The following is a 13,301-nucleotide window of genomic DNA, read 5'->3' as shown; positions in this document are numbered from 1 at the left end:
GTCCCAATGGGACAAAATGGCTTATAGAAAATAGAGAGTTAGTTTGAAAGGATCTATCTTTTTTTTTTTTTTTTTTTTAATTTTTTTTAATTTTTTTTTATGAGATTACAAGTTTGATTGCTAACAATAATAGTGCTGATATAATATACTTGGAGTTCTGTAAGGCATTTGACTTGGTACCACACAACATTTTGATTTAAAAAAACTAGAATGGTATAAAATTAACAAGGCACACAGTAAATGGATTCAAAACTGGCTAATTGATAGGTCCCAAAGTGTAACTGTAAATGGGGAATCCTCATCCAATGGAAGTGTTCCCAGTGAGATCCTGCAGGGATCAGTTCTTGTGCCTATGATGTTTAACTTTTGTAATCAATGACATGGAAGAAAACATAAAATCATCACTGATAAAGTTTACAGATGACCCAAAAATTGGGAGAGTGGTAAATAATGAAGAGGATGGTCACTGATTACCAAGTGATCCAGATCGCTTTGAAACTGGTCTTAAGCAAACAATATGCATTTTAATATGGCTAAACATAAATGTACACCTTTTAGGAACAAAGAATGTAGGCTATACTTACAGGATGGGGGATTCTATCCTGGGAAGAAGTGACTCTGACAAAGATTTGGGGATCATAGTGGATAATCAGCTGAACATGAACTCCCAGTGTGATATGATCAAAACCGCTAGTGCAGGCCTGGCATGCATAAACAGGGGAATCTCAAGGAGAAGTGAAGGGTTATTTTACCTCTGTACTGGTCACTGGTGTAACTGCTGCTAGAAAACTGTATCCGGTTCTGGTGTCCACAATTCAAGAAGGGTGTCGATAAGTTGTAGAAAGTTCGGAGAAGAGCCACAAGAATGATTAAAGGATTAGAAAACATGGTTTATTGTGCTGAGCTTAATCTACTTAGCTCAAGAAAAGGTTAAGGCATGAAGTGAGTACAGCCTATCTGTAGGGGGAACAAAATATTTCATAATGGGCTCTTCAGTCGAGCAGAGAAACATCTAACATAATGCAATGGCTGGAAATTGAAGCTAGACAAATTCAGACTGGAAATAAGGCATAAATTTTAAAGGTGACAATAATTAACCATGGGAACAAGTTACAAAGGATAGATGCTCCATCACTGAGCAGTTTAGAAAAATATCCAATCTTGATTTAAAACGATCAAAGAACCATAAGGTTAGAATGGACCTTGAGGGTCGTCCACTGTAAACCCCTGCCAAGATGCAAGATCATCCAAGACTGCTGGATATCCAGATTTCTTTTGAAAACCTTCAGTGAAGGAGCTTCTATGACTTCCCTGGGCAATTTACTCTATTGTCCAACTGTTCTTACAGTTAAGAAGTTTTTCCTCAGATTTCATCTAAATCTGCTATGTTGTAGTTTGAACCTATTGCCTCTTGTCCTGCCCTCTGTGGCAAGAGAACAATTTTTTTCTCCATCTCTAGGAATGCTAGATATACTCTAGGAACTACTTTGGAGAAGTTCTCTGGTCTGTGTTATACAGGAGGACAGACTAGATGATCACAATGGACTTTGGAATCTATGAAAATTACTTAACACTGATTTTACTTTTATAAAATGTGTTCCTGCTAATGGCTTTATTCTCCTCAATTCACATTAGTGGGTCTAAGACATACTCAAAGAGAACAAGAAATCTCTATCTGTCACAACAACAGAAAATCAAATATTTTAAAACCATGTTAAATAAGCTGTAGACAAATCTCTAAGTCCTCACTGGTACAACCTGGCAAAGAAAGCACAAACAAAACATCCTGAATGCATCCTGGTCCTGCATATTGTTGCTGTGCAAAATGTAACTGATCAGTTTTAGACAAACCACTAGATTGTTACGCTGATCTCCTGCACTCTGGATTGTAAATGATTTCTACCAAGACGTTGTGAATCACAGTCACAAGGAAGAGTTGGAAGATTTTGCCACAACGGAGGCAATATGGTCTTGTGGCTAACGGCATAAGCCTGCAAGTCCTGAGACCTGGGCTCTCTTTGTACTTCTGTCAAACAAGTCACTAACTCTGTCTCTCTGTTTTCACCAACTGTAAAACACACACACACACACATACTTGATGTTTTTATATCACAGTACACCAGTATATTGATTTTTTTTTTTTTCGTTTCTTTGGTGCTTATCCAGATCCCTAAGCACCTTCCAAAACTTAAAACCCACAAATCAAAATTTTCAATAGTAAACTTTAATCGGTTGTTCTAGCTACAAGTTTGCCAGTGAATAGACTGTATCCTAAGCCATTCCATCCAACCATAACACAAAAATCCTACCTAAATCCTCCTTCAACCTCCAGCCACTCCATCTCTGAGATGACCTCCTCCCCCCCATCTCCCTTAATGCCTGCAAGAAAAGACAGGTTTTACAGCATGCCCAGAAGTTTAAGAAGTCCAGGCTCTGGCAGAGCAAGAAGGGAAGCAAATTCCATAGTGAAAGACTCCTTATGTTGAGCACTTTTCTAGCAACTCCCTTATTTGTATCCACTGTAGCTCAAGTGTCCCTGACGGTTTCTACCATGGCTGGGAAGACAAACTGTTGTAAAGTGTTTAGAAATGCTTAGATGGAAGAAACTGTAGAAATATAAAGAATCATTCTTTCTTTTTTTTTTTTTGCTTAAATTAACCTAAGGGGAGATTTTGCTATTTAGGCCACACCTATTCAAATTAAAACAAAATAAAACTAACATTAAAATTGCACATCTTCCATTAACATTAAAGGAAGATGGACAGGGAGTTGGTCACACTACTTTGAAAATCTCAACTTCTATGTACTTACCCTCATGGGCTGACTAAAATATGTAGACTAGCAAGGTTAAGATTATTTTAGACTGTTCTGACCTGCTGTTGGACCTGCAATAGTGGCAACTGAAGTGAAGGAATCTAAGTAGGAAAAAATAAAGACTACAAATGGGTGTTAATGCAGTGCAGACTGATGTTTGATTTGCATTGCAGGTTTCTTTCACAGAGACTTGAAACCTGAAAACCTCCTTTGCATGGGACCAGAACTTGTGAAAATAGCAGACTTTGGCTTAGCCCGAGAAATCCGATCTAGGCCTCCTTACACAGACTATGTATCTACAAGATGGTAAATGCAATGTTAATGTTTGTCTATATTTTATGAAATTACATGTCTAGAAGTCATGCCTGTAGACAAGACAAAACTGTAACTTAAGTGAAGGATGATGTCATTGTTGGTCCATAAAACCAGTGCATCACATTTATTTAGCGTAACTAAAAGGCTTCAAAATGTGTAAGACAATGGACAGACAAATGACAGTAGCATAGTTGAAATGAATGGATATTGCTTAATCTACTGTGCATATGAAGAATAGTCTCCAAAACCAGCAGCGGTCCGGGGCCACCACAATCACTATAGAGCTACTGAAAAGACTGTTACCGCACTAGTAGTGCTGCTCTGGTTGGGCACTGAGAAATAGCATGGGGGTGGGAAACAGTTAGTGTAAAAGCAAGCAGGGAAAAGGAAGACAAAAGAACCAAGTTTAATCAATGATTCTTGCCATATGCGCACCTAATACTAACAGATGACTCCCACTCATCCTTCTAATCTTAAACCAAAAGCATCCATACTTTGTTGTCAGCTTTCTTCATCAGCCCATGTGGGTGGCTGAGGCAAAACCGAACATCTTGCCTCAGTAAAGAGGAGTTGGTCGAACACATCTCTGAACTTCCAAATTTATTTCAATCTGAGACAAAGGACCAAAGGCGGGAACACTGGGTCTTTTTCCTGATGAGCAGGGTTAGAACCTTGTCAGTGATGACCTAAATCTGCAGCATAGTTTGTGTTAAGTCCACATTTTTTTTTTTTAAAAAATGTTCTTACTGAAAATCAACTTTAAAAAAAGCAATGAAAGTGCAAGGAAAATTGCCACACAACTTCAGTTGCTGAGAATAAATCTGTACTTTTGCAGAATGGGGCTCTATGCACAAGTGCTTGGCCCTCTCTACTCTCATTGACTTTGTGGGAATAGGGGTGCTGAGCATTTCCTCACAGGTTTGGGCCTTCAGCTCTTAAAGTGCTTCATGATGTGCAGTGTCTAAGCAAAAATGGAAGTATCTGATGGGGCATTCTGGGAATATTGTGTCACTTCAAACCCTGACTCTAAAAGAGATACCGTCTTGTGCATTGTGTGGGGGTTGCTGGGAATCCTTTAAAGGATGCTTTCTGCCTCCAGAGAGGCAGAGAATGAAAAATCACGGGCTGTCCCACTTGAGGTAACCATGTTATGCAGTACTTGTTTGATTTGTGAATGCTATAAACTGTTGTTTTTATAGGTATAGGGCTCCTGAAGTTCTTCTGAGATCCACCAGCTATAGCTCTCCCATTGATATCTGGGCTGTCGGCTGTATAATGGCAGAGGTTTACACGTTAAGGCCTCTCTTCCCTGGTGCCAGTGAAATAGATACTATATTCAAGATTTGCCAAGTACTGGGGACACCAAAAAAGGTAGCTAAGTGAGATCCACGTCTTCAATGTGTATTGCTTAGTGCATCAATGATACTATGCCTAGGATATAAGATAGAATGTCTCTTTATCCTCTTCATACTTGTTGTTGCCATAGTCTAGTACTGATCTCGGAGGTGAAATAACAAAACTTGTATTATCTGGGAAGTCAACAGTTAAAAATTATACCCTTGAAAATTGTGATGTTAGAAAAGACATGTCCAGAAAGGAAGAATTTTATCAGATAACAATTATTTGAAATTTCCAATGTCCTCAGGCCCTTTCTATGGAATTAGAGGCTCATTTACAGTTGGGTGCACATGTCTGTTCTGGTTCAGTGGCCAGAACAAACGGGGGATGGACAGTCTCTTCTGCCCCCATTTCTGGCATTGACTTGGTGTGTGATCTGTATGGCAGGTTTCCTGGTGCGTGGTTTTTCTGTTTTGTTTTGTTTTTTAATTGTCACAGCAGTGCTTTGAGGTTAATTAATTAAACCTGTAAAGAACTCTAAGATGGTTGATGAGAGGTACTAAAAGTGAACAGTATTGGTACTTAGACAGCAGACCTCTTTATGGTTGGGTTTTTCAGTGATCAGAATACTGATTCTTTCAGAACGACTGGCCTGAAGGCTACCAACTTGCAGGTACCATGAATTTTCGCTGGCCCCAGTGTGTACCTAACAACCTAAAGACCCTAATTCCTAATGCTGGCAGCGAGGCAGTTCAGCTCATGCGAGACATGCTACAATGGGACCCCAAAAAGCGACCAACAGCTAGTCAGGTTTGTTTTCCTTTTTCTTTACTATGTCTTTGTGCAGCTGATAGTTAGTTATATTCAGTTGCGCTCTACCTTTACCCCAGACTGTCATTAATTACCCTTGTGGCTGTAAATTAGAGAGGGTGCAGACAAGAGCCACAAGAATGATTAAAGGTTTAGAAAACATGCCTGATAAGACTTAAGGAGCTCAATCTGTTTAGCTTAACGAAGAGAAAGTTAAGGGGTGACTTGATCAGTCTAAACAGGACACAGAAATGTATTAACAGGATCTTTGGTCTAGAAAACCAAGATATCTAACGAGGTCCAAAGGCTGGAAATTGTGGCTAGAGAAATTCAGGCTGGAAATAAGGTGTGCATTTTTTTTTTTTTTTTTTTTTTATGATGAGAGTAATTAAACACTGGGACAATTTACGAAGGGTTGTGGTGGATTCTCAGTCACTGGCAATTTTTAAATCAAGATTAGATGTCTTTCTAAAAGGTAGATGCCCTAGTTCAAACAGAAATTAATTCAGGGAAATCCTATGGCCTGTGTTATTCAGGAGGCTTGACTAGATGATCACAAAGCTCTTTTCTGGCTTTATAATCTATTAATTTAATCTTAGTAAGGGCTTTCTTTTGCAAATCAGAAGGAGGTGAGGATGCTCAGCAGTTTGAATGATGGGCTTTAAATAGTCAATATTGCAGATAATGAGTTAGTCCATTAACTTCAATGGCAGTTAAGGGAATTCAATGCTGTGCACAATAGGTCCCTATGTAATGAAACAAGCATTTGGTGGATAGACCCAACCTTAGGTCAAAGCTCCCAGGGGGTTCATTGGGAGCAGGATTGGGCCCTTATTTTGCATAAGTCTTTCATTCAAAAATCTGTAGACTTAACTAATGCAGTTACAAAGTAAAATTGAGGGAGAGGGGAAACTTGAACGGGAGGACAAGCTAAACTGTTTTCAGACGATTTAGTATTAATAATTACAAGCAAGTGGCACTTCTTGCGAAACAAATGAGACAAGATTGTAATGCCGTGGGGAATTTGTGAGGAAGGGAGATGTTGAAAGCCTGTTCTAGTTGGCAGAAGCTAGGGAGAAGAAGACTATTGCACCCCCAGCAGCAACTACTTAATTACCCGTAAAGCAGAGCAAGACTGTCATAGCTACATGACATAGATTTCAAGAATTCGGAATGCTGGTATCTCCCAGAATCAAATACAAGTTGGGCATGTGATCGAAAAAAATCTGCTAGCACAAAGTGACAATTATTTGTTGATTACAGCTACACATTTAAAAGTCTTCAGTTTTGGAGGATGTTATTTCTCTTACTTACTGTGCAGTGCCTGATTCTTCCTGGGCCTTTGCACACTACTGCACTACAAAGTAAATATTAGTATATTGCCACTGTACCAAAAAAGGCTAGTATGAAACCTTTTTTTAACTACTCTTGCATTACATAGACAAGCTTTTGCATAGAAGTTAAGCCGTCACTAGAACTTACTCTAACCTGAAGCAGTAGGATGTGTTGTACAGAGTCCTGTCTCGATAGTCTCTAACACAGGGGTCAGCAACCTTTCAGAAGTGGTGTGCCGAGTCTTCATTTATTCTCTCCAATGTAAGGTTTCGCATGCCAGTAATAAGTTTTAATGTTTTTAGAAGGTTTCTATAAGTCTGTAATATATAACTAAACTATTGTTGTATGTAAAATAAATAAGGTTTTTTAAATGTTTAAGAAGCTTCATTTAAAATTAAATTAAAATGCAGAGCCCCCCGGACTGGTGGCCAGGCCCCGGGCAGTGTGAGTGCCACTGAAAATCAGCTCGCGTTGCCTATCCCTGCCCTAACACATGGGAAAGGGAAGAGGGGAAGGTAACATGGGAGCTGTCCCATATGACTAAGCTAAGTCAGCGACTCTGGCTTCCCCTGTTGAATACTGATGCGTTTATTGTATTTTAGGCACTTCGGTATCCCTACTTCCAGGTTGGGCATGCACTGGGCACCTCTCTCTGCATTCAGGAACTGGGCAAGCAGCCGAAAGAACTCCATGATAAGGCAGCACTGCACCGTGTTAAACCTGTTCCTCCTGCACAACCCCCTCCAAAACCCCATGTCCGTCTCTCATCTAGACCATTCCAGCAAAGCCAGTCTTCCCAGTACCTTATGTATCCATATAAAACAGACTCCTTGGTGACTGACCACGTGACCCAGTTAAGAGAGGACGAGCCTGCTCAGGTGCATCTGCCAGCACTTTGTAGTCAAGTTCCTCAGCAGGTGAGGAGTCTGGGATAAGTGATAAACTTGCTCATAACTTTGTGCATTTTTCCTTAATTGGATTTTTTTTTTTGTGTGGTACCTTAAACCAACAGTGCCATCTTTGTACCTTTTTAATAAAAGGAGAGAAATAGGAATAAAGACTAGCTTGGCTCTCCTCTCATGCTGGTGTAAACTGAAAGCAGCTCCACTGAAGTGGGTGGAGTTTTTTGGTGTAAAGCAAATAGGTGGGCCCAATTCTTTCTTACTCCAAGACCACTTTACGGTGTTCTGGCATTGTAAAGTGGCCTTAAAGACGATGTAACTGTAGCTTACTCACTTCAAGCCATTTTACACTGCCAGCGTGATGTAAAGTGGTCTTGGTGTAAATGAGACTCAGGCCCAAGTTAGAAGAGAATTGGGCCCACGAGTATTGAAACTAAGAGCCAAGTCTTCAGCAGAACTTATACGTGACCTTCACCTTGTGCATATGCAAAATTGCACGAAGTGCAAACATGCATATGTACCTTAACAGCTGCAAGGACACAAGTGTCAGAATTTTCACCTGCAAAATCTGTTAAGACAAATAGATTTTGCTGGCACGCATTTTAATGCAGGCACTGGCACTGAAGTGCAGGCACATGAACGTACATGCAGTTTTGCACCCACAAGTTGAGTCTGGGGCTAAAAATTCAACATAAGCTGATCACTTTTTTTAGGCTCTATAGTGAAAGAAGTATGGAAATTAGAGCTGAAAGAGACTTAAGAGCTCCATTCTTCTGTCAGTGCAGGACTCTCTATCAAGGCAGGAGGAGATGCAGAAGCTAGTATGAACACGTGTGTTACAGAGCAGGTCCTCGGTATATTAGTGGGGCTGGAGGGGATTTATGCTGCTACAGCAAGATCACCACTTGCTTTGTGAAGGAAAAACTGTGTTCTGATTTCCCTCCTCATAATTCCATAGCTCTGTATGACAAATGTTTTGGTTTTCTTCTTCGTAATAACAGAAAATACCGGTTGGGACAGAGAACACGAATGGTGAACTTAAACCAAAGACTAGGCGAAGATGGGGACACATTACTAGAATAATGAAAGGTTCTGAAGAGTGGGATGACTTGGAAGACTTTGATTTTAGCTCTTCCCTCACCAGAACTGATCTGAAAAACAAGAGGCGACAGAGTGATGAAGCTCTTTGTAGGTAAGTTGATGTCTCCTCTTCTCACCCCATCCCAACTACTTATTTGCTTTCATTTCCCCCTACATCTCCTCTTGCTCCTTAGCACTTTCTCCCTGTGCTCTCTCTGCCTAACTATAGTGCCGGTAACGGATTCTCTACATTTGTACTCCCTCTTGGTTCTTGACTTTTTTTTATTTTTTTCCAGCCTCTCTGATTTCTTGCACTAGGGCCCCACACTTCTGTTCGATATTTTCTCTGACAAACATGCTTAGCTTGTGAAGGAGGAGGCCTGGGATTACTTTAAATCAAAGCTGCAGAAGCTATTGGAAGCCTGCATCCCAAGAAAGGGGAAAAAATTCATAGGCAGGAGTTGTAGACCAAGCTGGATGAGCAAGCATCTCAGAGAGGTGATTAAGAAAAAGCAGAAAGCATACAGGGAGTGGAAGAAGGGAGGGATCAGCAAGGAAAGCTACCTTATTGAGGTCAGAACATGTAGGGATAAAGTGAGACAGGCTAAAAGTCAAGTAGAGTTGGACCTTGCAAAGGGAATTGAAACCAATAGTAAAAGGTTCTATAGTCATATAAATAAGAGGAAAACCAAGAAAGAAGAAGTGGGACCGCTAAACACTGAGAATGGAGTGGAGGTCAAGGATAATCTAGGCATGGCCCAATAGCTAAACAAATACTTTGCCTCAGTCTTTAATAAGACTAAAGAGGATCTTTAGGGATAATGGTAGCATGACAAATGGGAATGAGGATATGGAGGTAGACATTACCATATTTGATGTAGAAGCGAAACTCCAACAGCTTAATGGGACTAAATTGGGGGGCCCAGATAATCTTCATCCAAGAATATTAAAGGAATTGGCACACGAAATTGCAAGCCCATTAGCAAGAATTTTTAATGAATCTGTAAACTCAGGGGTTGAACCGTATGATTGGAGAATTGCTAACATAGTTCCTATTTTTAAGAAAGGGAAAAAATGTGATCCAGGTAACTACAGGCCTGTTAGTTTGACATCTGTAGTATGCAAGGTCTTGGAAAAAATTTTGAAGGAGAAAGTAGTTAAGGACATTGAAGTCAATGGTAAATGGGACAAAATACAACATGGTTTTACAAAAGGTAGATCATGCCAAACCAACCTGATCTCCTTCTTTGAGAAAGTAACAGATTTTTTAGACAAAGGAAACGCAGTGGATCTAATTTACCTAGATTTCAGTAAGGCGTTTGATACCGTGCCACATGGGGAATTATTTGTTAAATTGGAAAAGATGGAGATCAATATGAAAATTGAAAGGTGGATAAGAAATTGGTTAACAGGGAGACTACAGCAGGTCATACTGAAAGGTGAACTGTCAGGCTGGAGAGAGGTTACCAGTGGAGTTCCTCAGGGATCAGTTTTGGGACCAATCTTATTTAATCTTTTTATTACTGACCTCGGCACAAAAAGTGGGAGTGTGATAATAAAGTTTGCGGATGATACAAAGCTGGGAGGTATTGCCAATTTAGAGAAGGACCAGGATATCATACAGGAGGATCTGGATGACCTTGTAAACTGGAGTAATAGTAATAGGATGAAATTTAATACTGAGAAGTGTAAGGTTATGCATTTAGGGGTTAATAACAAGAATTTTAGTTATAAGCTGGGGACGCATCAGTTAGAAGTAATGGAGAAGGACCTTAGAGCATTGGTTGATCATGGGATGACTGTGAGCCACCAATGTGATATGCCCGTGAAAAAAGCTAATGCGGTCTTGGGATGCATCAGGCGAGGTATTTCCAGTAGAGATAAGGAGGTTTTAGTACCGTTATAAAAGGCACTGGTGAGACCTCGTCTGGAATACTGTGTGCAGTTCTGCTCTCCCATGTTTAAGAAGGATGAATTCAAACTGGAACAGGTACAGAGAAGGGCTACTAGGATGATCCGAGGAATGGAAAACTTGTCTTATGAAAGGAGACTCAGGGAGCTTGGCTTGTTTAGCCTAACTAAACGAAGGCTGAGAGGAGATATGACTGCTATCTATAAATATATCAGAGGGATAAATACCGGAGAGGGAGAGGAATTATTTAAGCTCAGTACCAGTGTGGACACAAGAACAAATGGATATAAACTGGTCATTGGGAAGTTTTGACTTGAAATTAGACGAAGGTTTCTAACCATCAGAGGAGTGAAGTTTTGGAATAGCCTTCCAAGGGAAGCAGTGGGGGCAAAAGATCTATCTGGCTTTAAGATTAAACTCGATAAGTTTATGGAGGAGATGGTATGATGGGATAACATGATTTTGGTAATTAAATATTTATGGTAAATAGGCCTAATGGCCTGTGATGGGATATTAGATAGGGTGGGATCTGAATTACTACAGAAAATTCTTTCCTGGGTATCTGGCTGGTGAATCTTGCCCATATGCTCAGGGTTTAGCTGACCGCCATATTTGGGGTCAGGAAGGAATTTTCCTCCAGGGCAGATTGGAAGAGGCCCTGGAGGTTTTTTGCCTTCCTCTGTAGCATGGGGCACTGGTCACTTGCTGGACGATTCTCCGCTCCTTGAAGTCTTTAAATCATGATTTGAGGACTTCAGTAGCTCAGACATAGGTGAGAGGTTTTTCGCAGGAGTGGGTGGGTGAGATTCTGTGGCCTGCGTTGTGCAGGAGGTCGGACTAGATGATCATAATGGTCCCTTCTGACCTTAGTATCTATGAATCTATAAGTCTTTCAATGCCAATCTCTCAAAATGTATCTTTACCACTTCATGTTTGATCCATCTTAGTGTGTAACGTATTATGAGCGGTATTATGTATGTCTGAATCAGGCTTCCAGTTTCCTTGGGTCAGGGTCAATGGCAAAAACTTAAGCTCTCTAAAGGCAGGTCTACATTTAAAGCACTGCATTGGCACAGCTGCACCAATGCAGCTGTAGCATTTAAGTGAAGATGCTCCTATGCCAGAGGCCCTCAAACTGTGGGGTATGCCCCCCTACAGGAATGCAGAGGAATATTCAGGGGGGCATGGCTGGGGCCTGGGCCAGCCCCCACAGAGGGCAGGTGGGGGAGCGTCACCCAGCTCCACTCCTGACACCAGCCCCTAACCACTAGCCCTGCGCCTGCTGGCCAAGGCTCTGCTCCCAGCCCAGCCCCTGCCCCCATCTGTGGCCCCAGCCTCAGCCCCCTTACCTTGTCTGCATCCCCCACTTCCCAGAGCTGTAGCCCAGCTCCAGGGAGGGGACACAGACAGGGGTAAGGGGGCATGAAGTAAAAAGTTTGGGGACCACTGTCCTAAACTAACAGAAGAGCTTCTTCTATCAACAGTGCTGTCTACATGGGGAGTTAACTCGCTCAGGGGTATGGCTTTTTCACACCCCTGAGTGACGTAATTATACTGATTACAGGTATGTCTGCACTGTACACGAAGCCTGGGCTCTGACTCATGTTTGAGCCCAAGCCCCCTTCCGTACATACGTGTGCGCGCACACATCAGTCTGACACGAATCAACAAGTACTCAGGATCTGGGTCCTAGGACTCTGTTTGGGGGGAAGGGGAGGATCAATCTGAGACCCCTAGGACTTGGGTCCAAGCCTTGTCATTCTGCAGTGCGGATGCATCTCAGGCCACAGACCGAAAGTCTGCATAGTGCAGTACAGACTTGTAAGTATGTCTGTGAGCCCCAGGTCCAGCTAGTGTAAGCCCAGGTTTACAAAGCAGCATGAACACTGAAGTGCAGGCTTCGGAACACTGAGTCCACAAGCCTGGGTCTCTCAGACTCCGGTTTACAATGCAGCATAAACATACCCTTAGGCTCTTTGCTGATGTTATGCAATGTCTTCCTTTATCTGTACAGCACCAAGCCCATTTTGAACAAATAATTTGTGGAGCTGAGGTGAAAGGAACACTCCGTGTGGATGAAGTGTAAGCTTTGAGCTTGGGGCTAAGCATGGTGATTTCTCTTGGTACAGGTTTGAAAGCATTTTGGATCTGAAGCTCTCAGACAATCTAGGTTCTGGCAACAGCGCCCCTTCCCATGCGTCCTTTCCACGGCAGGACACACCCACCTTGCGAGTTTCTGCAGCCAAGCAGCATTACTTGAAACATTCTAGGTATTTACCTGGTTAGTAGGAAATATTTTCTTGACCTTTCAGTGGTGTGGGAAATGGTAATGGATACTTTGGGCCTTATCTTTGACTCAGAGGAAGGGCTATTGCTTTAAAGAAAACAGAGAACACTGGGGTGGGAAGGGGCTACCTTGGTAATGGAAAGAGGCTTACAACAAAGAGAGCAGGTTCTAGCATGGCAGAAACGGAGTTAAATCCTGCCCACTGGTATGCTAGAAAGGGATAAGGTGTCAGGAGCAGCTCTCCCATGCAGCATAGGAAGTCATGCAAAATAGCTGTTTAGCACACAAGAGTATGCTAGGAAATGTGCCCAGCTGATGTGCCAGGCTCTGCCTTATGTTCCCAAGAGTGGCTGATCTTCTGCATGGGAGGAGGAGCATACCCCCAAGATGCCTTGTGAATATATAATACTAGTACTAGCAGCAGTAAATGCTAGGTGATAGCAGGTTGGCATTAACTTTCCTGCTGCCCAGGGCAGGAACTAAGTGCACCCTGCAGTGTATTAAAGCA

At 41.7% G+C, this 13,301-nt stretch overlaps 1 protein-coding gene across 9 annotated transcripts in view; it reads left to right on the top strand.

Moving 5' to 3' along the window:
- Window positions 1-13,301, top strand: part of CILK1 (ciliogenesis associated kinase 1) — a 53,211-nt gene that overhangs the window by 22,499 nt on the left and 17,411 nt on the right. For 8 of the 9 annotated variants that reach the window (XM_043542367.1, XM_027817420.3, XM_037894210.2 and 5 more), the window contains 6 exons: window positions 2,988-3,120; window positions 4,329-4,500; window positions 5,110-5,277; window positions 7,215-7,529; window positions 8,516-8,706; window positions 12,636-12,787. In XM_043542367.1, coding sequence (XP_043398302.1) covers window positions 2,988-3,120; window positions 4,329-4,500; window positions 5,110-5,277; window positions 7,215-7,529; window positions 8,516-8,706; window positions 12,636-12,787 — 1,131 coding nt within the window. The remainder of the gene's footprint in view (window positions 1-2,987; window positions 3,121-4,328; window positions 4,501-5,109; window positions 5,278-7,214; window positions 7,530-8,515; window positions 8,707-12,635; window positions 12,788-13,301) is intronic. The other variant, XM_037894211.2, reaches the window with a different exon arrangement.

Source organism: Chelonia mydas, chromosome 3, assembly GCF_015237465.2.
Source record: "Chelonia mydas isolate rCheMyd1 chromosome 3, rCheMyd1.pri.v2, whole genome shotgun sequence".
Classification (NCBI taxonomy): Eukaryota; Metazoa; Chordata; order Testudines; family Cheloniidae; genus Chelonia; species Chelonia mydas.
The sequence above is the reverse complement of the archived record's forward strand: the minus strand, read 5'-3'. Positions and strand labels throughout refer to the sequence as shown.